The following is a 26586-nucleotide window of genomic DNA, read 5'->3' on the forward strand; positions in this document are numbered from 1 at the left end:
AAAACAACTCTGTGTGGTAACGTTGTGTTATTATCTCATAGCGTGGTGAATGTGCAGGTCACAACTTGTCCACCAGAGCGTTGTGGAGTTGTTGGATTGTGTATTTGATGAGTATGATGAGGGAAACCAAGAAATCCCATAATGAGCCTCCGTAGCGTAGCTCTGAGCAGCTCACGGCTCTGCTCCGCCGTTCTAAAAATAGCTTGCACCGACAATTAAAGGTAACGAACCTACTGCTATGACTATAGGGATTATGGCAATGGGCCAGTTTGACAAAATGTTGAACTATCCCTTTATGACTTCTTTAGGGATGTTTGATGTGATGTTGAATCCCTGAACTACAGAGTTTCACAATCACACACACACAGCTCCGTGTTATTGTGAAATTTCTCCTGAATCTCTCTCATCACTCAGCATAAACCTCAGTAAACACAGCGGGGGCTTTTATTTTGGTAACGTCGACACAGAGACACGTAACGACCACGTTGACCCTCAACCTCTTCTCACGGAGGAGGAGGACGAGGATGACGGAGGGCAGATGTTCCTGCAACAGCAGCCTCACTAATCTGTTTTTGCACTTTCGTTCGTTCCCTAATTGAGGTGAAACTTGGACCAGATCCACTCTGACAACTAAATAAATAAAGAACTAAATAACTAAATAAAAGAAACAGCCAAAGACACGTCCTAGTTGTCATCTGGCTGACTGGCTGACTGACTGACAGGTAAGTGAAAGCATCATCAAAAAGCAGCGGGGAGGAGAAAATATTGAAATGAGCTGTGAAGAGAAAAACCCCACAGGGCCGATGATGGAGAAGCACCAGGCAATATCTCAAGTCATTTGACAATGATACACTATTAAAAAAGAAGAAAATAGAAAAATCCTGCCTTTAAGAGAATTCTGTCTTTTTCTGTCATGCAAATGAAAACGTCCGTCGACGGGCGGCTGAAAGACAGGAAGTCTGGATCTGACTCTGAATCCTCAATGGGTTCATGTCAGAAAAAAAGGCTTTTGTGTCAGAAAATGAAGGAAAAACTAATTTTAAGCGTCGCAGGGGGAAATCCAGCGGTCGGACAGCGTGAATGGAGAGGTGACCCACGGCTTCAGATTAGAGACGGTGGAGTCAGGAGTTAAGGAGAGACATTTCTCTGCAGCGAGACAGAGAGAGAGAAAGAGAAAGAAGACAAAGCATTGTGCTGCAGCTGTCACGGCAAATCTCTCAATCAACGGCTGAATTAGTGAGGGATATGGAAGTAATTAATCAGGTTTAGCAGCGGCCGAGAGGGAAGGAGGCGAGGCGAGGGGCGGGCTAGGCAACCTGTCTGTGCATCTGTGTTTGTGAGCCGACTTAACGGAGGAAATTTATAGCTGAACGACGGAGGAGGGAAGGAGGGAAGGAGCCAGACGGTCCACAACATTACTGTGTAACGTTCAAGACAGGAAAGACCAGGGAAACACACAACACATGGGAGAGGACAGGAGCTTCTCAGATAGACGTTGTTATAAAAAGATAATCACATGAAGGTGCTTATTTTGAATGATTTGACTTTGAACTACAGACTGACAGTTAAACGCCAAAGACAAAGACAAAGACAGGAGAGGATGAAGATGCTCCAATCCAGATACAAACGCTGCAGCAACTTAAAGAGGAACCAGTGTCCTAGTCCTTTAGTTCTGGTTAAATCAATGTCTTGTAACTAGTTCCAGGGAGAATGGAGGCTCTCTACCTTCCACCTAGTGTCTCTTGGCTGAAAACCAACCTTGTAAGCAACATGGTAGATTATAAATAACGTTATCCACTGCTCCATGGATTGATTTCTCACCGGCTTCGTTGAAAAAACAAATGCACATGGAGGAGAGGAGGGTTAGAGACACAGAGGAGGAGAGACTGGACTTTAAAGTGTATAAAGTGTTCATTTCATTTATTTAAAAAGGTTATTCTTACTGTGACATACTCGTTCGCCTTCGCTCTCTGTTTCATCCCTGTTTATCCACAATTATATAAAACATAAGCCTTTTATGGTCACACCGACCTTGACCTTTGGCTAACAACTTCTCCTCAGTCGAACTGAGCATTTGTGCCAAATTTGAAAGGATTATGTGTCACTGGATCTTGAAATACTGTGTTTATGAATGAGGTCACTATGTATGTGGACAAAACTGCACAATGAAATCTGAATCTGTGACCTTGACCTTTTGACCTCTAAAAACCTAAACTCAGGTGATTTCTTTGTAGAGAAAATCCTGCACCAGCACCAGACAGAGTAATAATGTTGTTTTTCCCGCGGAAAACAATGTCTCAAATTTGGCCACAATCATCATTAGAAACTGCCTATAAAGGTCTAGACCTTGGTAACATGACATCTCTAACAGTATATGAGTCACACAGTGTTGGAGGTATCACTGTATTTCACTTCCTCTACAGAAAGCAGCACCACAGCAGCTGGTCCAGTCACAGTTTCTGTCAGAAATGAGTTTGAGTTTCCACATCCGGTGACCTCTCGTTAGTCCGGGGTGGGAAAACAGCCTGAAGCCTTTGACTGCGGCGGCGACAGGAAAACCCATGTCCCATTGTTAGTGTAAAAATGTGGAGGGTCTGTTTCCTGTCAGTCACCTGACACCCGCAGGAATACATCGGAGGAAATAATCCCTGGAAAACATGCAGCCTGACAAATTGTCTCATCCATGTCTTATTTCCATATGGCGGCTTTGTTTGCCAGGACAGCCATTCACTGCAAGCCAGGTCTGAAATAACAGCAGAGCTTGTATACTAGAAAGCAATATAAATAAATATGATATAATTGCATATGGCATGCATTGCAGACTGATTGGAGGAAGCGCTCGGCAGACAGAGGCAGCGGTAACAGTAAATGGGCTGTAAAGTCTAAACGGTGTTTTCTCTCAACGCTGCCGCTGCGGCGTGTGACTCGCATAGAGATGAACAGAACAGAGGCCACTTGTGAGGCCGGATGCGTGGTGGAGCTGGAGTGATGCAAATGAGAAACAATACTGTCAGAGGAGCGGAGTGGAGCAGGCCGCCGGTCGATGGAGGCCATCTCCACCACACACACACACACACACATAAACACACACACAGACACACGTACGTGCACCTGAAGGCAACAACGCAGTCGATTTGAACGATGGGAATGGGAGCAGACAGCGAGGTGAGGGACGAGTGCAGAACAAATCCGGGTGTTTAGCCCTGTTTGGTTTTTAACTGTTCATTAACACAGACAGACCCAGTGGGGACGAGGAGGAGGAGGAAGATGTTATACATTTGTTTTGGTATTGACCAGAGGTTTGGTTATGTGACCAAGGACTTGTTTTGTCATTATCCCTCCATTAATATTATTTGGGGTTTTCATGAAGGACAAAATATGCTGTTAAATAGTCAGTGGCAGCTCAATTTGAGATATTTTATATTAAGCCGGTGCATATTCTCATTTGTCCAGGTCATAGTATTTCAAAGGAGGTTAAAGGGATAGTTCACCCTAGAATGATATTTCGCTCGTTATCTACTCACCCTCATGTTGACTAAGGACTGGAAGAATTATCAGAGTCCACCGTCCCTTCTCTTAGTTACAGGGGGTCTCGGCGTAGCAGTGAATTTCAATGCAACGGTTGCAAAGGGACACCGGAGCTCTTCGTAAAAAAAACACACACAAAAAAACATCCAAATACCTCCATGATGCTCGTATGTAATGTCCGTCTTGTGCTGAAGCCCCAAATTGCGTAATTGTCCCGAAAAAAAATTAAATAAGTCTATATTTTAAGCTTGTTTGTAGCGGAAGCTTCTCGTCTTCTTCTTCTTCTCCTATTCCTGGTCCGTCCAAATATCGCGTGATTCGCATTAACCGCAATGACGCCGGCGCAAATCACGCGATATTTGGACGGACCAGGAATAGGAGAAGAAGAAGAAGACGAGAAGCTTCCGCTACAAACAAGCTTAAAATATAGACTTATTTAATTTTTTTTCGGGACAATTACGCAATTTGGGGCTTCAGCACAAGACGGACATTACATACGAGCATCATGGAGGTATTTGGATGTTTTTTTGTGTGTGTTTTTTTTACGAAGAGCTCCGGTGTCCCTTTGCAACCGTTGCATTGAAATTCACTGCTACGCCGAGACCCCCTGTAACTAAGAGAACGGACGGTGGACTCTGATAATTCTTCCAGCCCTTAGTCAACATGAGGGTGAGTAGATAATGAGCGAAATATCATTCTAGGGTGAACTATCCCTTTAATTCGAAAGCAACTGGACTTAGTTATTTGTATAATAACTAAGTCCATAACTAAGTCCAGTTGCTTTCGAATTAACCTCCTTTGAAAAAATAAAAATAAAAATATATTTTATATTGTTCATTAAAGGTACATTGTGTAGGAATTCCTCCCGTCTAGCGTTGCGGTTGTAGATCGCAAGCAACTCAATATTTTTCATGCTGCATTCACCCGAAATTGGGCAGACGGCAGACGGACGACAGCTGCTGCACGTAACGGCATAAACACGTGACAATATGTTGTCATGGCGATGTGGTATTGTTGACCTGACCCATGTTTTACTTTCGTTTTTTGCTTTCTCTGGACTTCTGTGACTAAAACGACATCTGGTTTGTTACCGACCGACGGCCGTCTGCCCGACTGCAGGTGAATGCAGCATCTGTGTTAACGCTCCATTCCTCCTCACTGCGTTACCGCGGTGACTTTTCACATGGCGACACCACATGGCAGCAGCACCGAGCTTACCCGCTCCATGTAGATATGAATGATATGAACGGCTCATTCAGAGCTGAAAGGAACACTTCAGTTTGTTGATGGGGGGATTACTGGTTAATGAAAAACAGACTTTTGAACCAAATAATCGATTTTCATGAAGAGATAACAGGAGAAATTACACAATGTCACTTTAAACATCATTATTTATAGACACTGCCAAAAAACAAGAAAAATAGTGCAGAGATAAAAAAGATGGGAAGTCCCGGCAATAACAAAAACCTGTTGTTTTTTTTGGTTGCTATAGAGTGAATTACCTAATCGTTATGATATGAATTTATGGTGCGTGTATAAGAAATATGTAGTATGCACATACTGATTATATGTTTTGATCTATTTTTATGTCGTTAAATGTATGTTTTTTTTTTCTTGTTTTAGTTTTTAGTTGTTTTTTTTTCTGTCCTCCCGTATGTTTGTGATGTAGATGGGTTGTATGTTACTTTGTGTCGTCTCCCTGTCGACAGGCTGCACAGACCAGACCAGACCAGACCAGAACAGACCAGAACAGACCAGAACAGACCAGAACAGGACGGTTATTTATGGACGACGGAGCCAAGATAAATTGATGCGCTCTCTCTCTGTTCTTTCGCAATCCTATCTGCGTTACGTCAGCGAGGTGCTGAGTTTCTGCTTCTCTTCCAAAACGACATCAGGATTTTCCACTGACCCGTCCTTTTCTCTCTTTCTTTCTTTCTGAGTGTTATGAAATTCAGATGAGGTAAAGCTGGCTGAGTGTTTTGTTTTGTGGATGGGATGGAGGGAGGCGGAGGCCAAGAAGCTGTCAGCGCAGGACGGTGAAAAGTTACAGGCCACTATCATTATTTTCTTCATGACTATTAATAACAGCTACTGCAGGTTTGTAGCGACATCTTGACGACGGCTGACAACAACAGTCTGGCCTCTCCGACTCTGCTCTCCAACCAGGGGCAGGAAATTGACTTTTTCTTTATCTACCCGGCTCCTCTGACCCGCGTGTCGTCTCTTTTTCACCTTGCGATGCTAAAAAGCCGCTCACTTCTAACCATCCAACCCCCCCGGAGGATACCAACCGACCGCTGAACCCCTGAAACTGTCAAATTTGCAGCAGCAGAGCTGATAACAGCTGATGATGACGGCGATGGCATTTACAAGTGGCTGCGAAAACGTTCAGGGTCTTTTTATCTGGTATTATATTAAGAGTTGAGGGCCGATCTCTGAAAGCCGAGCAGGTCGGTGCCCAAATAAACCTTGGATTATTATATTTTATTAAGAGGAAAATATATCTAGACTGCTCCGACTGCAGCAGACACCGACTGTAACTCAATGAAACTCTGTAAGTCGTAGTTTTTCTACATGTTTGTACAATTATACCAAGTTTTAATGATTTAAAGTCGTCCTCATAACCTCCTGGATCGATCCTTTCAGCCTCTGATTGGTTGGTTTGTAATCATGTGACTTTATGGACAGAAAATGTTGAAAACTTAATGAAAGGTGAATCTTTGGAGTTGTTTTAGAGGGAAATTCATGCAAAACAGCTGATGCACGTTGCCTTCAGGGACAGTTTTTCATCAAGCAGTCTCTGTATTTCCCTCTAAAACAACTCTGTGTGGTAACGTTGTGTTATTATCTCATAGCGTGGTGAATGTGCAGGTCACAACTTGTCCACCAGAGCGTTGTGGAGTTGTTGGATTGTGTATTTGATGAGTTTGATGATGAGGGAAACCAAGAAATCCCATGAGCCTCCGTAGCGTAGCTCTGAGCAGCTCATGGCTCTGCTCCACCGTTCTAAAAATAGCTTGCACCGACAATTAAAGGTAACGAACCTACTGCTATGACTATAGGGATTATGGCAATGGGCCAATTTGCCAAAATGTTGAACTATCCCTTTAAAGTTGTCCTTATAACCTCCTGGATCGATCCTTTCAGCCTCTGATTGGTTGGTTTGTAATCATGGGACTTTATGGACAGAAAATGTTAATGTTAAAACTTAATGATGCTCCAAGAAAAGTGAATCCATCTCCGTCCGTCTGCTGTTACAGTTCAACATAAAAAACAAATAAAAAAAAAAAAAAACGATTTTAAACCAAATTCTCGTAGCTAAACAAACAGGCTGTTTATCAAGTTTACAGAGATCTTCCATCTGTCCCACTGGGCCCCTGAAGCGACTTCCTTTTGACAGCACGGTGATTAAAACTATATTAAATCCATCGTTCGTGACTGAACTTTACCATCATTTAGTTGTGTTGTATTTGTGTTTTTTATTTTATTGAAGAAGCCATATGAATGTGTGTTTCAGGTGGCGACATGCGGCCGTGAGCCTGAACGGGGGGAGGCGGCTCGGTGACAACATCTTATTAATAATAATGCCTGCAGTGACATTTCAAAAAGCTAATTAGCTCTGATATCATCCTGCTCCGCCGCCTTCTCACCTCGTGCCAGATGTGATTCCTCTTCATTCATTCATTCATTCATGCTCTTTAAACAAAGTTTTATTGTCATCGGAAATGATAAAACTATATTAAATACGATGAACACGGGAACCTGAACGCACCGGCTGTCACCTCACGTTCCCCCGCGGCAGGAAGAGAAAAAAAAACAGCACCATAATGACACGAGTGGAGCAAACACAGTTACCGTGGTTATTAATTGCACACATGGGCACTAGAGGAAATGTCACAGAGTCACATCACAGCCCTAACCCCCCCTCTACCCCCCACCCCCACCCCCCAGCAGCAGCACTTCCACTCGTCTCCAGTGGAGTGGATCTGGAGGAGACAGAGGACGATGCTGCTGCTCATTAGTGTCGTGGTTCTGGAGACCGGTCCTGGTCCACACGTCTTCAAGGTCGAAGTGGACCAGACCAGTCAAGACCACAGCTGCAGTCACATCTTTTTTTTTTCTGTTTGTTTGTTTTAAAGGGATAGTTTTGAACATTTTGGCAAATTGGCCCATTGCCATAATCCCTATAGTCATAGCAGTTGGCAGTCGGAGCAGTCTAGATATATTTTCCTTAATAAAATATAATAATTCAAGGTTTATTTGGGCACCGACCTGCTCGGCTTTCAGAGATTGGCCCTCAACACTTAATATAATACCAGATAAAAAGACCCTGAATGTTTTCGCAGCCACTTGTAAATGCCATCGCCGTCATCATCAGCCGTTATCAGCTCTGCTGCTGCAAATTTGACAGTTTCAGGGGTTCAGCGGTCGGTTGGTATCCTCCGGGGGGTTGGATGGTAAAAGTGAGCGGCTTTTTAACACATTTTGGCAAATTGACCCATTGCCATTATAATCCCTATAGCAGTACAGTAGGTCCGTTACCTTTAATTGTCAGTGCAAGATGTTTTTAGTGCAAGCTGTTTTAGAACGGCGGAGCAGAGCCGTGAGCTGCTCAGAGCTACGCTACGGAGGCTCATGGGATTTCTTGGTTTCCCTCATCAAACTCATCAAATACACAATTCAACAACTCCAAAACACTCTGGTGGACAAGTTGTGACCTGCACATTCACCACACTATGAGATAATAACACAACGTTACCAGACAGAGTTGTTTTAGAGGGAAATTCAGAGACTGATGATGAAAAACTGTCCCTGAAGGCAACGTGCATCAGCGGTTTAGCTTTTAGGATTGATTTCAAAATTCTCTTGCTGGTTTTTAAAACACTACATGGCCTCGCCCCCTCCTACCTTTCCAACTGCCTGTCTGAATATACTCCAACTCTCAGATCATCTGGTGCTGCCTGCTCAACTTCCCCAAAATTAAAAAGATGCACTTGAAGACCTATTTTTATACTCTAGCTTTTAATTAATCACTTTTTTTCCTTTCTCGTTGTTATTGTAAACTGTACAAACTGTAAACTTTAAATTGCAGGCATTATGTTTTATTGTCTTTATCTTGTCTGTAGCCTATTGCCTTTTACTGTACCATTCTTTAAACCTGTAAAGCACTTTGGGCTGCACTTCACTTTGTGCATGAAAGGTGCTTCATACAAATAAACTATTATTATTATTATTATTATTATTATTATTATTAAAAGTCTTGGTCTTGACTACAACTCGACCGCTGATGCAGAGCGGTCTGTGGAGACGGGTGAGATCAGGACAGAGGGGTGAGACAGAGCAGCGACGTTTGTCTAAACATTTGCACCATTTTAAATGCCCCCCCCCCTTCTCTGTGTTACTCTCTTTAGCTCCCTGCTTCTCTAAACAATGAGGCCTAGAAGATTTGAGAGCAGCCGAGTGGACGGACGGAGGGAGGGAGGGAGGAGGAGGAGGAGAGGTGGGGGTGTGCTGCTGGCACTCTTTTTAATTCCACCAAAAGCTGCTGCTCCAACAAAAGGGCCCCCACTCGGGAGCGGCCACCGAGCGGCAGCCAGCCAGCAGCTCGGCCCCGGCTGCAAACAGGGTCGTAGCAGAAGAATGAGAGACAGAATCAGACTGAGAGAGAAAGAATCAGACGGAGAGAGAAAGAATCAGACGGAGAGAGAGAAAGGCTGAATGAGAATGAAAAGACAGAGCAGCCGCCGTCGCTGCACATGAAAGCTGGACGGGAACTTTCTTTTTTTTGCTTCTTTTTCAACTCTGCATAGTGGTAAAAAGTCAAACCAGGCAAGGTGGCCACATTGATCCTCTTCTCTCTCTATGTGTGTGTGTGTGTGTGTGCAGAGGCTTTCATGATGCAGCGAGTCCGTCCGTCCTTTACATCGGCTCCATTGTGATTCATGCGGCTCGGCCCTGTAATCCCTCTTCCTCCCTCTGACACCTGTTTGCTGAGGAATCGCCCGGGAATGCCAAGGTGTTCTCCACGATATGGTTTATTCCCGCTAATGTAAGTCCTGTCCTCAGAAGAGGGATGAAGAGACGAAGACGAGGAAAAAAAAAAGTAAATAAAATGCTGACAGAGTGTAAGTGAGACGTCGGGAGCTGCTGTGCTGACTCTCGCCCGACAAGTCGACGACGCGGTGATGAATTAAAATCCCTGTTTCCTGGATTCCCCCCGGTGGCTGATGGGAGCTTCTCCTCACGTCAACCTCTTCCCCTAATTAAAGCCCTGTCTTCACAAAGAAAGAAGACACACACATACACACAGTAACACACACACACACACATGCTGCACATAGCTGCACAACAAAAGAGATGGGAAATTGGCTCGTCCACCACAAAAAGCTGTATCCATGACGACCGGTTCGAAATGTGCGAAAGTGGAAGTGACCTAACCACCGAGTCCGACCTCAGCCTGTGGTCACAAACAGTCGCCAGCATGGGAACTATTTCTTTATGTCTTTATTTATTATTATTTCTAAAGAAAAGCATCAATCGTTGTGCAAAAACACAACAATATTATGCAAGACGGTGCAACATCCATCCCTCCACCGCTCACTGGCCTGCAAAGAATCATGGGAAGTCGTTAAGAATTTAGTCCTTGATCAATAAGAGAAATAAACCCGAGGCAAAAAGTAAAAGCTGAAACATTAAAGACAAACTCAAACATTAATGAAACACAAAACAAAAACAAACCGGAGTGACGCAACGCTGCCGAGTCATCAGAGGCTGGAAATCAATCCATTATCTTCTTATTTCATCTTCATTTTCATTAAGAAGATTTACCTATAGTACAGTAAGCTGGCTGTTAAAGGGATAGTTCAACATTTTGTCAAATTGTCCCATTGCCATAATCCCTATAGTCATAGCAGTAGGTTCGTTACCTTTAATTGTTGATGCAAGCTAATTTTAGAACGGCGGAACAGAGCCGTGAGCTGCTCAGAGCTACACTACGGAGGCTCATTATGGGATTTCTTGGTTTCCCTCATCAAATACACAATCCAACAACTCCACAATGCTCTGGTGGACAAGTTGTGACCTGCACATTCACCACGCTATGAGATAATAACACAACGTTACCACAAAGAGTTGTTTTAGAGGTAAATGCAGAGACTTCTTGATGAAAAACTGTCCCTGAAGGCAACGCGCATCAGCGGTTTTGCATGAATTTACCTCTAAAACAACTCTGTCTGGTAACGTTGTGTTACTATCTCATAGCGTGGTGAATGTGCAGGTCACAACTTGTCCACCAGAGCGTTGTGGAGTTGTTGGATTGTGTATTTGATGAGTTTGATGAGGGAAACCAAAAGAAATCCCATAATGAGCCTCCGTAGCGTAGCTCTGAGCAGCTCACGGCTCTGCTCCGCCGTTCTAAAAACATCTTGCACCGACAATTAAAGGTAACGAACCTACTGCTATGACTATAGGGATTATGGCAATGGGCCAATTTGCCAAAATGTTGAACTATCCCTTTAAACTTTGGCTCCTTGTGTGATGGAGTTTGACCCTGCTGGTCTACAACAGTGACAGACACCAGTCGCCATGGCTGCAGCGCTGCAGCCGCCGCCGGCATCACGATGCAGTTTGTGTCGGTGTTGAGTCATTAATAAACTCAATGAGCATCAACCGTCTGCTGCTCTGCAGGAGGGGGGGGGGTCGTCCACGCTTCACTCAGCGTGGACGACTCATTACACCTTCCTCTGCGCTTGATTGTTGTCATGTTGTGATCGTCATTGACTGTCACATTATTTCTCTTTAAAACCTCCAATTTTCTGTTTTGTTTTAACGATACGACGGCGAAAGGCGCTTAAACGTGTCATTACGGCCCTTCATTACACTCCAGCTGCTACTGACACTTCAGCTCAGCCATGACACCTACGAGCAGCTCCTTCTCCTCCTTCAACTCTCTCCACAGAGAAGCCACTTCTTCCACGAGTCGCCTTCCTCCTCCTCCTCCTCCTCCTCCTCCTCCTCCTCCTCCTTGACATTTTGCAATTTCTGCTGCCGCCGCCCATGGGGGCCGAGACCTCTGAACCACAGATGGTGCAGGCTGCAAATCACTCCCCACCCCAGGGTTACACAAGTGTGTGTGCACGTGTGTGTGTGTGTGCATGGAGGTCAGGCAGGTTAAAACAAGATTTACACAAAGTGGTAAAAATATCTGTTTGTTAAACTGAGAAAATTAGGCTACTGATGTTTTTTTTATATATATATATATTCACACGCTGCCCTTTTTGCTTTTCAAATAATGGGAGATGTTTTTCAGCCTGGGGGCTCGTTCCAATAATTAATCAACTAAAACATGCTGCTAAGAGAAAAATTAAAATAATTGTGGTTGCCCCCCACAGGCCAACACAAACACAAACACAACACACACACACAAAAAACGGACAGTACTGGTCAGCTGGCTGATGAACGTCTCGACCTCGGTGCTTGTTCAGAAGTTTATGCTTCATAATTAAGCGTTAAAATGGAATAATTCTCTGTTTTCTGCTGTTGTTCTTTTAGTTTCTACATGCAGCTGCTGCACCAGTCGGTCGTCTGACTACTGCACTGCAAAAACTCAAAATCTTTCCAAGAATATTTGTCTTATTTCTTGTCAAAATGTCTCATTTCTAATCAAAACTAATCTCTTTCCACTTAAAATAAGACTCATCACCTAAAAATTTACTTGTTTTTAGATCATTTCACTTGTTTCAAACACATTTTCACTTGAAATAAGTAGAAAAATCTGCCAGTGTAAGCAGGTTTTTTGTACTTGTAATAAGAAAGAAAAACTTGCTCCACTATCAGATTATTTTAAGTGAAAATCTGCTTAAAAGAAGTAAAAAAGTGTCTAAAAACAAGCTGCTTTTTAATGTGATTTTGATTGATTATGATATTATATTATATGATTTTAAGTAGAATGAGATTAGTTTTGACTAGAAATTACATTTTGACTAAAAATAAGACAAATTTTCTGGGTAAGATTTTTGATTTTTTTGCAGTGTAAACGTGCCGCCGGCTGCAGGAGCAGGAGGTTATTTCAGGATTTCGTGGCCGACGGCTTCTTTTTAGTCTCATACCGGAGCTGCAGAGCACAGCCGACGCAAATATGCAAAAAAAAAAAAAAAGCAACAACAATGCACGTGGAAGGATGAGTCATTAATAGGAGAGCTCTCCATAATCAGGCCCCGCGTCGCTCTGAGGGTGATAATGATTGGCCGCCTGCTCTCCAAGTGATAAGCTAATCAGCTCCGTCTGCAGCGCCGCCGTCGAGAGGACTCGTCCTGATTGACATTTCAGCTCAGGATCCAGTCTATAGAGGAGAGGGGGGGGCAGAGGGGGGGCAGAGGGGGGGGCAACACCTGAAGTGACTTAATTATCATGATGTAGAGTGAGATCCTCTCCACTGAAACGCGGCTCTTTTTATTTCAGCATCGTGGTGAAAGTTTCACCAGCGCTGCCGCCACACGGAGCGTCACAGACACATGCATCAGTCTAAACTCACACACACACACACACACACACTATATGTTACATGACTGTTGAAATAAACAATTATGGCCTTAATGCGACTATGACTGGACAACTGAAGTTCTCCAGATCCGACTAAAACACCCAGATGATGCGACACACCGAGATCGGTCTCGCCCCAAACATTGAATATCCTGCCCGCTCGATAACGACCAATCAAATTCGTTTTCCTCGTGCAGAAACTCGTGGAAACTCGTAGATGGAGGCGCGACAAACAGGACAAACAGCCATTTCTGAACACCTTTAAAGAGGAACTGAGCAGGATTTCTCCCGGTTGTGCTACGTTTCGAAACGTTGATCGTTCCACAATAAACATTAGAGGAGCTTGATACAGTGTGCGGACTTCACTCCTTTTTTCTAAGTTAATTTTGTTTCTTGGTCCTGCACCTGTAGTGCGTTTGGATTTGCGTGCTCTACTCCACTTTTATGCTACATTTTTACCTTAATTAAAAAGCTCCGGAGTAATTGTGATCATTAACTACATGACTTGTGACTTGTTACAGTGAGAACGGAGGCTTTCTGTCTTCACCTGGCGTCTCACAGCTGAAAGCCAACCTTGCAGCACCTTGAAGTGGGCAACACACATACATTGGAGTGAATGAGTTTTCTGGGCGCTTTTGCAATACCCATATCCTGCCACTAGGGGCGCAAAACCCTTAAACCCTTAAACCCTTACCACGGGAGTCAATGGTGGTGTCGTTACTCTCTTTTCCAGTGCTCTAGTTGTAAACAAATGCACATGGAGGAGAGGAGCGTAACCAAAACAGCGGAGAAGCGACCGGACATTGCATAGTTCCCCTTTAATCTGACTCAAACTGGACAATGCATGTGTGCACACTTCACAACAGTAGAGAAGCCGACCTGAACCTGATTGTCCTGATGCGTCAGCGCCAATTTAGTTCATTGCAAACAGGAAGATCCGGTCAGGAACTGTAGTTGAGAACTCTAACTTATTTATTTCTTGTTATTTACCTGCTGAAACGACGCATATCGCCCCCTAGTGTTGAGGAGGGGGATTCTTCCTGTTGCATGTAAACAGGGAGAAGGACTGAACTCCGACCAGACGAGTGGAGCTGAGAGCAGAGCTGAGCTGAGCTGAGCTTGTAAACGTTCTGACAGAGAGAGAGAGAACAAGACAACGAACGAAGCCTCCTCACGAAAAACCAGTTTCATGTGTGGGGACAATCTCAGGAGGAATCAAGCTCCTACACGTTCTGAATCCCGACTCTGGATGTCGGTGGTTAAGTAGCAGCAGCAGCAGCAGCGTTGAGCGTTGAGCGTGGAGACGAGGAGACAAGACGCCGGTTGTGTTGCTGCTGCACTATTCAAATTAATTCATAACCTGTGGGGATACCGCCATGACAGTCTGACAAGCTTTTTAACAATACAGGCCTGATGTGTAGCAGAGAGTCTCAGCTGAGTATCTGTCATCCTCGCACCGAGCTGCCACCGAGCTGCTGCCACAGCGCCGGGCTCTCCACCACCGCCATGGCACTATTTTCTTTTTTCTTTAGCTCTCGTGTCTCCCAACGATCAGAGTTGAGGGGGGGGGGGGGGGGGTGGATATAGGCTACAGTGTCGTGCAGAAGTTTGGGCACCGCTTCATCCAAATGTCTGTTCAGCAAGTGGAGGATGAAACGATCTCCAAAAGACGTGAAGCTACAGACGAGTCGACACGTTCACTTTACATTTTAAATAAAATAATTTTCAAACTGCCAGAAATGTGTTCGTTTCTTTCTCCCTTCCTTCCTTCCCTCCCTTCGTCCTTACTTCTTCTTCCTTCCTCTTTTGATCCAATTCACCTGATCTGTTCCCTCTCCCTCCATCTTTCTTTCCTTCCTTTTTCCCTTCCTTCTTTCCACAATCCTTTTCCCCTTCCTTCCTTCCTTCCCTTTGTCCTTACTTCTTCCTTCCTTTTTGACCCAATTGACCCAATATGTTCCCTCCCTCCTTCTATCTTTCCTTCCTTCTTTCCTCCCATCTTTCCCGTTGTCCTTCCTTCCTTCCTTGAACGAATCTGTTCCCTTCCTCCATCTTTCTTTCCTTCCTTTTTCCCTTCCTTCTTTCCACAATCATTTTCCCCTCCCTCCCAATTCCTTCCTTCCCTTCGTCCTTACTTCTTCCTTTCTTTTTTACCCAATTGGCCGTATCAGTTCCCTCCCTCCTTCTATCTTTCCTTCCTTTTTCCCGTCCTTCTTTCCTCCCATCTTTCCCTTTGTCCTTCCTTCCTTTCTTACTTCCGTCCTTGAACGAATCTGTTCCCTGTTCCCCTTTCTTTCCTTCCTTTCTCCCTTCCTTCTTTCCTTCCCTTTGTCCTTACTTCTTCCTTCCTTTTTGACCCAATTAACCCAATCTGTTCCCTCCCTCCTTCTATCTTTCTTTCCTTTTTCCCCTTCCTTCTTTCCTCCCATCTTTCCCTTTGTCCTTCCTTGAACGATTCTGTTCCCTCCCTCCATCTTTCTTTCCTTTGTCCTTACTTCTTCCTTCCTTTTTGACCCAATTGACCCAATCTGTTCCCTCCCTACTTCTATTTTTCCTTCCTTTTTCCCCTTCCGTCTTTCCTCCCATCTTTCCCTTTGTCCTTCCTTCCCTTCGTCCTTACTTCTTCTTTCCTTTTTGACCCAATCCTCCTTCCTTCTTTCCTCCCATCCTTCCCTTTGTACTTCCTTCCTTCCTTGCTTCTTTCTCTTCATCCTTCCTTCCTTCTTCTCCATCCCTCTTTCTGCCTCGTACACACTCAGAGAACCGCGGCTCCACATCGCCACCGATTATGCAACAGATGCTACGGCGGAAAATGCAAAGCAGAAGCTCTGCAGCTTCACACACATCCTTCAACTACCTCACCCCCCCACCACAACACTCCCCCTTTCTCTCCCTCCACATTTGCTTTGATCTCAGAGGCATGTCTCAGAGGCATGTCAGCGCACGAGACAATATATTCCCAGATTCCATAATGACCCATCTTCCTTTTTCCTTGGTGACAATGGTGGGACAGCTCTGACAGATGATACTAGTTACACCCAGGTGAAAACAACAGGCCTGACAGATCCGTGCTGACAGAGCGGCCCGCACAGATCCTCATGCCGATCGCTGTAGCCTGACTGCTGCCTGCTGCTATGAATTTTGTAGCTGGTCCCAGTTGGGGAAGAGAAACGAGGGGGGGTAGGAGGGGGTAGGAGGGAGGGAAACGGGGGGGTAAAAGCTGCTACAGTTGCTTCTGTTGTGGGTGAGACTAGAGCACGTCTGCACCACTCAGCGCTGCACGTTAGAGATGTTCAGTCTGAGCTTCTGTGGCGGCGGTTATAGACTCTATCTATCTATCTATCTATCTATCACCGGCAATGTTCACACGTCGGGGACCCATAAGTGTTGCTATGGTAATCGCTGGCAAGTTTATTGATATGTTTGGTTTGGTTTATGTTGTAATATCACACACATACACACACACAGAAGGCTTATCAAGTGTCTGCACAGTAACAGTAACTGCACAGCTGAGTTATCCTCCTTTATCTGGATTTACGGCTTCAGTGGCGCTCGTCAATAACTTCTATAAAAACTCTTTAAAAAAAAAAGAAACTCTGCTGCACGCCGTCTTGCAGCGAGCTTGCATCATCACTTGACTTTACGTTTACAGTAACAGCCAAATGATAAAGCCTATATATCAGCAGGCTGATACCTGGCTGATCCCAGGTCAGAGCTCCAGTTATAACTTTAGGAGACAGCGACGCCCTTTAATTTACAATTTTAGGAGCACAAGCAGAAGATTTCAGGGTGCAAAACACTTGCAAACCAAATATTTACATTTTTCATTCATGATCCTCACACACACACAGATTCCAGACACTTTGAGTCACTAGAGCTGCAATTAACGATCATTTTTCATCATTGATTACTCTGTCGATTATTTAAATGATTAATCAACTAGTTGTTTGGTCAATAAAATGTTGAAAAACATCAATCAGTGTTTCCCAAACCACCAGACGACGTCCTCAAATGTCTTGTTTTGTCCACAAACCAAAGAGAGACTCAGTTTATTGTCATAAAGGAACAAAGAAACCAGAAATATTCACATCTGAGAAGCTGGAATCAGAGAATTTTGACTTTTTTTCTTTAAAAAATCATCAAAAATGTTGACGATTCATTTAATAATCGGTTATTGTGCGAATAATCGATAAATTGTTGCAGTTCTACATTTCAACAGTGTTAAAAAAATATATAAAAAACTGCAAATTCACTGGTTGCACATGCGCAAATAGGTAAAAAAAATACTTTTTCAGGGCAAAATGCCTCATTTCGAGGCAGACTGGAGCCCTGCAGCTCCACCTGTGTGTCACAAGTTGTTTATCTTAAAGCCATTGGTCTCATTAGTCGATGCTAATGTGCATTGACACTGATTTAATATTAAAAACTGTCTCATCTTTGTCTTTCCAGTTGGTCTGCTCCACCTAAAAAACATCAATCATTCCTACAGTAATATCCATATCAGTGTTGGTCTAAACTCTGTGACATGGGTGCAGATCCCGAGGGGGACGGGGAGGACATGGCCCCCCTCAATAAAAACACCTCAAATTATTCAAAATTGAACAAATGTATTTTCAGACTTCACATTCTTCACATTTTAGACTCACATCTGAAAAGATCTATCTAGAACTACGATGCAAATGAATGGGTAGTTTCTTATCTCAGCAGGCTTTTAAAGAAACAACCCCCTCAATCTTAGGGCTTCATAATTTGATATTCATCATCATCATCATATCAATTAATCATGTATAAAGTAGTCCCATTCACTGGGATAAAAGGAAGATGGGGAGAAGAATTGGGGATCTGGGATCTGGGAGGGTCGGAGAGAGGCGGAAGATAAGAACATGAGTAGATATTACTACATGTCCTAGACCCTTAAAATGATAATTTACTAATATAACAGCAGTGATGGGCACTGTTGGCTGTTTAGGACAAATAGACAAGAAAGGTATAAGCACAATAAATGATTCCCTGTGCAGTTCTTTGTGAATGATATGGCGATCAAGCCTCTACCAAGTTGTGATTTATGGTGGCATCATGGTATGAGCTGCATATTCTGTGACACAAACTGTAAACTGTCTTGTCTGTAACAACATCTACTACTGCACGTCTGTCCGTCCTGGGTGAGGGATCCCTCCTCTGTTGCTCACCCTGAGGTTTCTCAGATTTTTCCCTGTTAAAAGGGTTTTCCATGGAGTTTTTCCTCAGTGGATGTGAGGGTCTAAGGACAGAGGATGTTGTTACGATGCCATGTGAAGCCCTTTGAGACAAACTGTTTGTAAAAACGGGCTATATAAATAAAATTGCCTTGCCTTGCCTTGCATACACTCTGTGTGTTTCCTCCAAGTGGCAGCAGGTTGAGGTGTGTTTCCTCTACAGGTATTTACTACTATAGTGTCATCTTCATTAAGAGCTATTGAAGAGGCAGCACAAACCCCCAGCAGCACCACCACCCTGTTGCTCTGCTCAGACTCAACCACTTTCTGCTCCTTTACATTGTAACTGGTTAATAACCATCAGAGCTGCTGCTGCTGCTGCTGCTGCTGCTGCTGCTGCTCGGTCTCTCTCGATCCCGGTCTCAGTCTCAGTCTAGCGCCCACCCTTAAACGTTTTCCCTGCGACACTTTCTTTTCCAACAGGTAAACACACTACTGATTCCAGGTCAGCCGTGTTCAGAGGGGGTTTGTAGAGGCTCAGGGAGGATTACAGCTTCCTCCTCCTCCTCCTCCTCCTCCTCCTCCTCCTCAACAGTCACCTGCCGTCTGAGGCTGCGAGGAATTAGGACAAAAAAAACACCACCATGCACGGACCAGGAGAGCCACACCTCGCCTGTCATGGCGAACCACACACACACACACACACACACACACACACACACACACACACACACACACTATCTCGCTCTCTCTTAAAAAAAAAGAGAAAAAAACTCAACACACCGGTCTGAGTCCACAGAGCTGGACTGTAAACTTTTACAACACGCAGCGGCCACAGCGGAGACGTGACAGAGAGGAACATGCAGCGGAGCTCGGAACACGGCCGAGACCCAACAAACCAAACAGCAACACAACATAACACAACATCAACACAGCAGCTCGGTGTGTTTCTGTTCTGGTCTTACCTTTGCAGACGAAGAGGAGCAGGATCGATGCCGCCGCCACCAGCAGAGTGTTCCTGTTCCTCAGCGGAGACGCCGCCGGACAGCGCGCCGCTGCTGCCGCCGCCGCCGCTGCGTAATCTGTGGCCATGCCGCTGAAATATCCAACACGGAGCCTCCAAATTATTCCTTCTCTTCTGCGAGCGATCGGCACAGGACAGAAAAAAGAAAAACTTCCGAGCTCTATGTGTCTCTCTTTCTCTCACACACACACACAGTCACACACAGTCACAGCCACACACACATCCAGTAGCTCCAGTCCACAGCGGGTATAGAAGGTAGAGCCGGTCGGTCCAAGTTGCAGCAGCGTTTCTCTCTCTGCGCTAAGTTTCTCTGTGAGCGGCTGAATGTGAATGTGAATGTGTTTCTGACAGAGAGGAGGAGAAGACAAACCCCTCCCTCTCTCCCTCTCTCCCTCTCTCTCTCTCTCCCCGCGTGGGCCGTGCCACAGTCAGTGCGCTCAGGTAGCCCGCGGCTGGCTGGCTGATGCGCGTGTGCGTGTACGTGTACGTGCGTGTTAGTGGGTGTGTGTAGCCTATGTGTCACGGCGCGGAGCAGAAACAGAAACAAAGTGTTGGACGGACTGAGAGAGAGGAGAGAGCTGCGCGGAGCTCCGAGTGAGTGAGAGTGTGTTTCAGGGAGAGTGTGTGTGTGAGTGTGTGTGTGAGAGAGAGAGGGAGAGAGAGAGAGAGAGAGTGGGGGGAGGAGGGGTGGGGGAGTGTGTGGGGGGGAGACGGCACAGTGATGTCAGCAGAGCGTCACCAAGAGGACTTGAGCCGTAATAGGCTGCTGAGCTCAACTCAACCTGCACGCGGCTTCTACTGACACCTGCCGCTCCACTGCGCGCGCACGCGTGTGTGTGTAAGTGTAGGTGTGTGTGTTTGTGAAGTGGGTGTGGTCTAATAGAAAGAAAGGAAGAAAGAAAGAAAAGAAATCAGTGCATAATATTTTATTATCGGTGATTATTTCCAGTGATCACCAACATTATTCTGTGATTAATGGAAATACCTCCACACAGTGAAGGAATGTAAAAGCTGCATTCACTAATTAACACTCTTTATTACTTTAGATTAGGGTACACTTATTCACCATTAACTAGGTGCTTATTAATGTGCATATAAGTAGCTTATAGCTCCTTATTAGTAATTATTAAGCACGTATTAACACCTTATTCTACATACAGTAGCCTTATTCTACCTCTATTACACCATGAATTAAGATTTTTCCTGATATTAACTCCTAATTATCACTCATTCATTGTAAATTAATGCATTAATGCTATCTACTAATTCAGAGTGATAAAGGAAGAATTACTGTTCTTGTGCTACTGCCCCAATAACCCACTGGTTATTCACATCATTACTCAGAAACAACAATGCATTCATTTACAATGAATAAGCAATAATTAGGAGTTAATATCAGGAAAAGTCTTAATTCATGGTGTAGAGGTAGAATAAGGTGTTAATACGTGCTTAATAATTACTAATAAGGAGCTAGTAAGCTATCTATCTATCTATCTATCTATCTATCTATCTATCTATCTATCTATCTATCTATCTATCTATCTATCTATCTATCTATCTATCTATCTATCTATCTATCTATCTGACCCAACTGACCCAATCTGTTCCCTCCCTCCTTCTATCTTTCCTTCCTTTTTCCCCTTCCTTCTTTCCTCCCATCTTTCCCTTTGTCCTTCCCTCCTTGAACGAATCTATTCCCTCCATCCATCTATCTTTCTTTTTTTCTTTCTGTCTATCTATCTGTCACCGTTGTGAAAGAGGTCTTCATCTTAATGGGTCCTTTATCTGGTTAAATTGAATAAAATAAAAATAAATAATGCTGTTTTCTATAAACCTAACTATTCTAATGCAGCTGGAGATTTTAAGTGCAGCATATCAGTACATAAAATATGCATTAATACAGATTAAATTGCTCAACAAATATATATATATATCTACAGTGGAATCAGAAAGTATTCAGACCCGTTCTGTTTATTGCTCCTGAGGGTATTTCAGCTTACACAATACATATAATACAGCAGCAAAAAAAAATACAGGAATGTAAGGGGAACAGTACAGATAGGCATGAATAATTAAAGGGATGGATCTTCTGCACAGCGTGGAGTAGGTGGGAAAGTGTTAGCAGACAGAGAGGTGGTGCAAAATGTCAGATTTTTATTTTTAATGGATGAAAAATTGGCATTTTATAATTGGTGCAATCTCCACCCAACGACCCGTCACAACAAGAGACTGAAACTCTCTTGTTTGTTAAAGCATTTGCAACTTCCTGTTTGTTTGTTGGTTTGTTTTATTTGATGCACTAGAATTTGTTTAGTTTTTTTTAAACCGTCTGTGGTAAAAAAACTGAAGTGACCAGACTTGGTTGAGAAAAGAGTCCAAACTATTCCCTGTGCACGTCAGGACAGGAACTGGAGGAACTCTGTGTGACCCTCTGGTGATAAACCGTTGACCAGCGGCCATAGATCTGGTCGACGCTGTCAAACTATTTCTAAAGCTCCGACTGTTCCCTGGAGCTCTGCCACCTCAGTAATAGAGAAATACAAGACGAAGAAGAATAAGTAGAAGTCTGGTGCCACCTGAAACCAAGAGTTTTGATTGGAGGAGGAGACCGAGAGCCAGGAGGCGACAGTAACAGAGCTTCAGAAGCTAAACCATCTGAGCAGAGATCAGAGTTTGAGTTACAGGAACAAAATCCACAACCCTGCACCTTACATTCCTGCAAAATCTTCCATCCCGTTGTTCCTCCTGTTTGGACTGAATGGGGAAAACGAGCGTTCAGTTTTTCCGCACCATCTGCATGGAATACGCTCCGCTCATTTCCCTTGATACATTTCGATTCTTCCACAATCCACTGAACAGTTCCTGTGTTTTTAATTGTTAGGCTTCTGCACCTCAACCACCACACTTGCACTTGTCATAATGTCTGATTGTTTGCCATTTGTAATCCATTGTTTACTGTTTGTTTGTAATTTGCCTTTTGCAATGTAATAATTTATCTTGACGTGTGTTGTTGGCCTCTTGGCCAGGTAGTGATATGAAATATCAATACTTCCGATCTGTATATGCTCTAAAATCGATTCTCAATTGAAAATATCGATACTTTTGATACTTCAGTGATTTGTGGTAATGTATATCATTAACAGGAATATGGTGGAAAGTAACTAAACTATTGAGATTCTGTCTAAATGGCACGTGGTTGGTAGGAACTACTTTTTCTTCCACCTGGGTATAGGCCTATACGTGCGTAATGCGTAAGCGCAGCAGCACGCTGCTCACTCAGTTGTTTAAATTAATACATACAGTTATCAGATAAGTAACAAAACTGACTACATGCTTCAACAAATAGCTGCATGAGTTCAGCTTGGAGTAATAGCCTAATATATGTTTCTTTTTTTCTTTTTTTTTTAGATTTACCAGGCACATTAGGTGTATTTGCACGAAGTATCGGTATCGGATCGGTATTGCCGATACAAGCCTGAATTTTATTAGATCGGAAAGGAAATCTGTGGTATCGAACATCACCAATCTCAATCTCAATGGGTCTTACCTGGTTAAATAAAAGATTAAAAAAGTAATATTCTCAGGTCTGATGAAACACCTAACACCATCCCTAAGTGAAGCATGATGATGGCAGCCAAGAAACCACGAGAGCAGTTTTTTGGGGAAAAAAGTCAGACTGTCAATGAGTCAGACAGTCAAATTCCAGACTTGAAACTATGTAGAAGATCTGTGGAGAAGTTCATTGTCACAGGTGCGTTCACTCCAGGAGGAACGGGACAACCGGCTCCAATCCAGGTGTGCAAAGCTCATAAAGACTCAAAGCTGTGACTGCTGCCAAAGACACTTCTGACTTTACAGGTTGTCTGAGACTAGAGCAACAAAAACCACAGAGAGAGTTGAGAAGTTTCCTTTAGCAGCCAATAAAACTGAGGTACTTTCTCTCTACCACATTGTTCTGTTGTGACTTCCTGAAAGCATCTTGTCTTCCACCTGTTAGACCGTATAACCGGCATCAACCGTCCAATCAGAGCTGTTAGCTAGCTACGTTACTGGAAACACTGTCAGTCAGTTGTTGGAATCAAAACCAAAACCAAAGCCAAAGCCTTAATGTTGCTCACGGTGTCTGACCAGCAGCCAAAAACTCCTTTATATCATCTGGAATCATAGAAACGCTGTGGCAGCAAATGTGACTGAAAGCTTTTTATCATTTAATCCAAATAATTATTGATTCCTGTGAGTTTGACCGCGTGATACACCCACTGTGGAAACTTCACTGCTAGATAGAGGCCGTACAGAACCACCGTGTGCTCTGTGTGTAGAGCGATGACTCTGCAGGGTTTTATAGGCACATCAATGATTTCCTGGCCCGGGCTTTGCTTTCTAAGAAGACAAGAACAATTTCCTCTTAAAATTCACTTTGGCTCATTAGGAGTAAAAAAAAAAAAAATGAAGGAAACCTTAAGAGAGGCAATTTAAAGAGAAATATTCCTTCTGTGGTTGGGAGAAGACAATTAGTCAACTAAAAATAGGCTAAGTGACTAAAAAATGAACTGATATTTGTTACAGTTAGAAATTCAAAACATAAGCAGGGTGCAGAACAAACGCAGTTAAATAAGACTAATAAACCTCCACCAAGACCCCGGGTATTAAAATGTCCAGTGGAGTAAACACTGGAGATTGTATATTAACTGTTATTGAGCCGTTTAGAAGAAAAACTTTCGACTGTTCCAAGAAAACTATAAATCCCTGTGAAAACATTAGGGCCATTATGACGTCCAAGTACAAATGAAGTGTAAAGGGAAGCAAAACAACTATACAAACATTTTTCCATCGACAGAATAAAGGTTATTTGCCAATGATGTAAAACATTGAAGGGATAGTTCAACATTTTGACAAATTGGCCCATTGCCATAACCCCTATAGTCATAGCAGTAGGTTTGTTACCTTTAATTGTCGGTGCAAGCTGTTTTTAGAACGGCGGAGCAGAGCCGTGAGCTGTTCAGAGCTACGCTACGGAGGCTCATTATGGGATTTCTTGGTTTCCCTCATCAAACTCATCAAATACACAATCCAACAACTCCACAACGCTCTGGTGGACAAGTTGTGACCTGCACATTCACCACGCTATGAGATAATAACACAACGTTACCACACAGAGTTGTTTTAGAGGGAAATTCATGCAAAACCACTGATGTCCATTTCCATTTTCGGCGAGCAGTCTCTGTATTTACCTCTAAAACAACTCTGTCTGGTAACGTTGTGTTATTATCTCAGAGCGTGGTGAATGTGCAGCTCACAACTTGTCCACCAGAGCGTTGTGGAGTTGTTGGATTGTGTATTTGATGAGTTTGATGAGGGAAACCAAGAAATCCCATGAGCCTCCGTAGCGTAGCTCTGAGCAGCTCACGGCTCTGCTCCGCCGTTCTAAAAACAGCTTGCACCGACAATTAAAGGTAACGAACCTACTGCTAAGACTATAGGGATTATGGCAGTGGGCCAATTTGACTAAATGTTGAACTATCCCTTTAAAGTACGATGAGTATAATGGTAGATGTGGTGCTGCAGACCAGCTCAGCTTCTTTAAACATATTTTAATCCACTCGGTGACAACGTGATGATGCATCAGGTCTATTATACCCAAAAAAAACAATAGTACAAGCAACTTGCACAAAAAAAAATTGCACACATAAATTCAGGTTTGCTGCGCGCAAGGAAGAAAAAGGCTTGAGGGACCAGAGGGGGGTTTGAGTCTCTAGATGGATGTTGTCATTTGCTTTGTTGTCCCGCGCTCGGAAACAGAGACGCTGAGAGGTTTCTTTTTTTTTTTTAAAGACAGAAATGTTTCAAACAAGGATGAGTTGAAGGGAAGTAAACAGAGCTCTCCTATACACAAAGAGGACGTTCTTCTGGCGCCTGTTCAGGACGATAAGAGAGCAGCTTTGAAGTCGACTGCGGCGGTTTCTTAAAACTTAACTGCTGAAGACGGAGACACGAGCGGATCGACTGAGGAAAACGCTTTGTTCACAACAAGACGTTGTAGAAGGCAAGTCTCAATTAACCGACTGATTGAGTCATAACTCTGAGACAGTAAATAGTAAAGAATAAAACACTATGGGAGGAACTACTGTATGATTCTGATCACTTTCTTTGTTGAGTATAGCATCCAATATTTCAATGCATCTGTGTTTTTGTCGTCTTAAAGAGGAAGTATGCTTCATTTTTGCAGTAATTAAACAGCTTCAGAGTAATTATGATGATTAGACAACTAGTTCCAGGGAGAATGGAGGCTCTCTGCCTTCCACCTAGCGTCGCTTGGCTGAAAACCAATGCTGCTAAATGTAAGATCAGAGTCTCCGACACCGCCACACAAACGTAACGCGCTAACCCGTAACCCCTAATCTTTGGTAGCATGTAGCCACAACAATGGAGGTGAATGTTTGTGGGTAGTAAGTGTTTGTTATAGATAGATCCAACACATTACAGTTGGTTTTCTCCACATTTCGTATATATTTACATTCATATTGGTTTGTATAGAGTAGAGAACCTCTGCAGACAAAGTGTGACCAGTTCCTACAGCCTTTACCGTCAAAATAACAGGAATATTTTCAACTTCTTCTCCCATTTTAAATGATCTGACCTTGATTGCGAACCTGGTTCCTCTGTAATCCATCATCTTTAGACATTTAGCAGCATTAAAAACCAGTCGAGATACAGTTACACTACATGTATCTAGATGTTTTTAATGCTGCCAAATGTCTAAAGGTTATTAATAATTTGGCAGCATTAAAAACATCTAGATAAATGTAGTGTAACTTTATCTAGATTAGTTTTTAATGCTTCTAAATGTCTAAAGATTACTTAAACTGGATTACACAGAGGAACCAGGTTCACAATCAAGGTCAGATCATTTAAAATGGGAGAAGAAACTGAAAATATTCCTGTTATTTTGACAGTAAAGACTGTAGGAACTGGTCACACTTTGTCTGCAGAGGTTTCTCTCCCAATCAGGAAATCGACAAACCAATATGAATGTAAATATATAAGAAATGTGGAGAAAACCAACTGTAATGTGTTGGATCTATCTATTGGATCTATTTTCTACCTAGAAAATGTTTCCTCCATTGTTTTGCAGTAGAAGTAGAAACAGATTGATACTGTACAACAATTTGATGGGATGTATTAGGCTACACAATGGTTTTTGGGGGTTTTGTAGGCAGGTGAGCTGATCTTTATGAGATTCACTGTGTAGGTGTTTGTGGACAAAGCCACGTAAACATTTAGGAACCAATGTCAAGG

General features: G+C 43.4%; 1 protein-coding gene across 1 annotated transcript in view; it reads right to left on the reverse strand.

Annotated features, from left to right (window-relative positions):
* pvrl2l (PVR cell adhesion molecule related 2 like) overlaps positions 1–19358 on the reverse strand; it is a gene marked incomplete at both ends in the record, with an annotated part of 250474 nt that extends 231116 nt beyond the window's left edge. Inside the window, one exon of the mRNA XM_083982310.1 lies at positions 19232–19358. Coding sequence (XP_083838436.1) covers positions 19232–19358 — 127 coding nt within the window. The remainder of the gene's footprint in view (positions 1–19231) is intronic.
* Positions 19359–26586: the final 7228 nt, after the last annotated feature.

The sequence above is a fragment of the Trachurus trachurus genome (genome assembly GCF_905171665.1).
Source record: "Trachurus trachurus genome assembly, chromosome: 11".
In the NCBI taxonomy this organism is placed as follows: domain Eukaryota; kingdom Metazoa; phylum Chordata; class Actinopteri; order Carangiformes; family Carangidae; genus Trachurus; species Trachurus trachurus.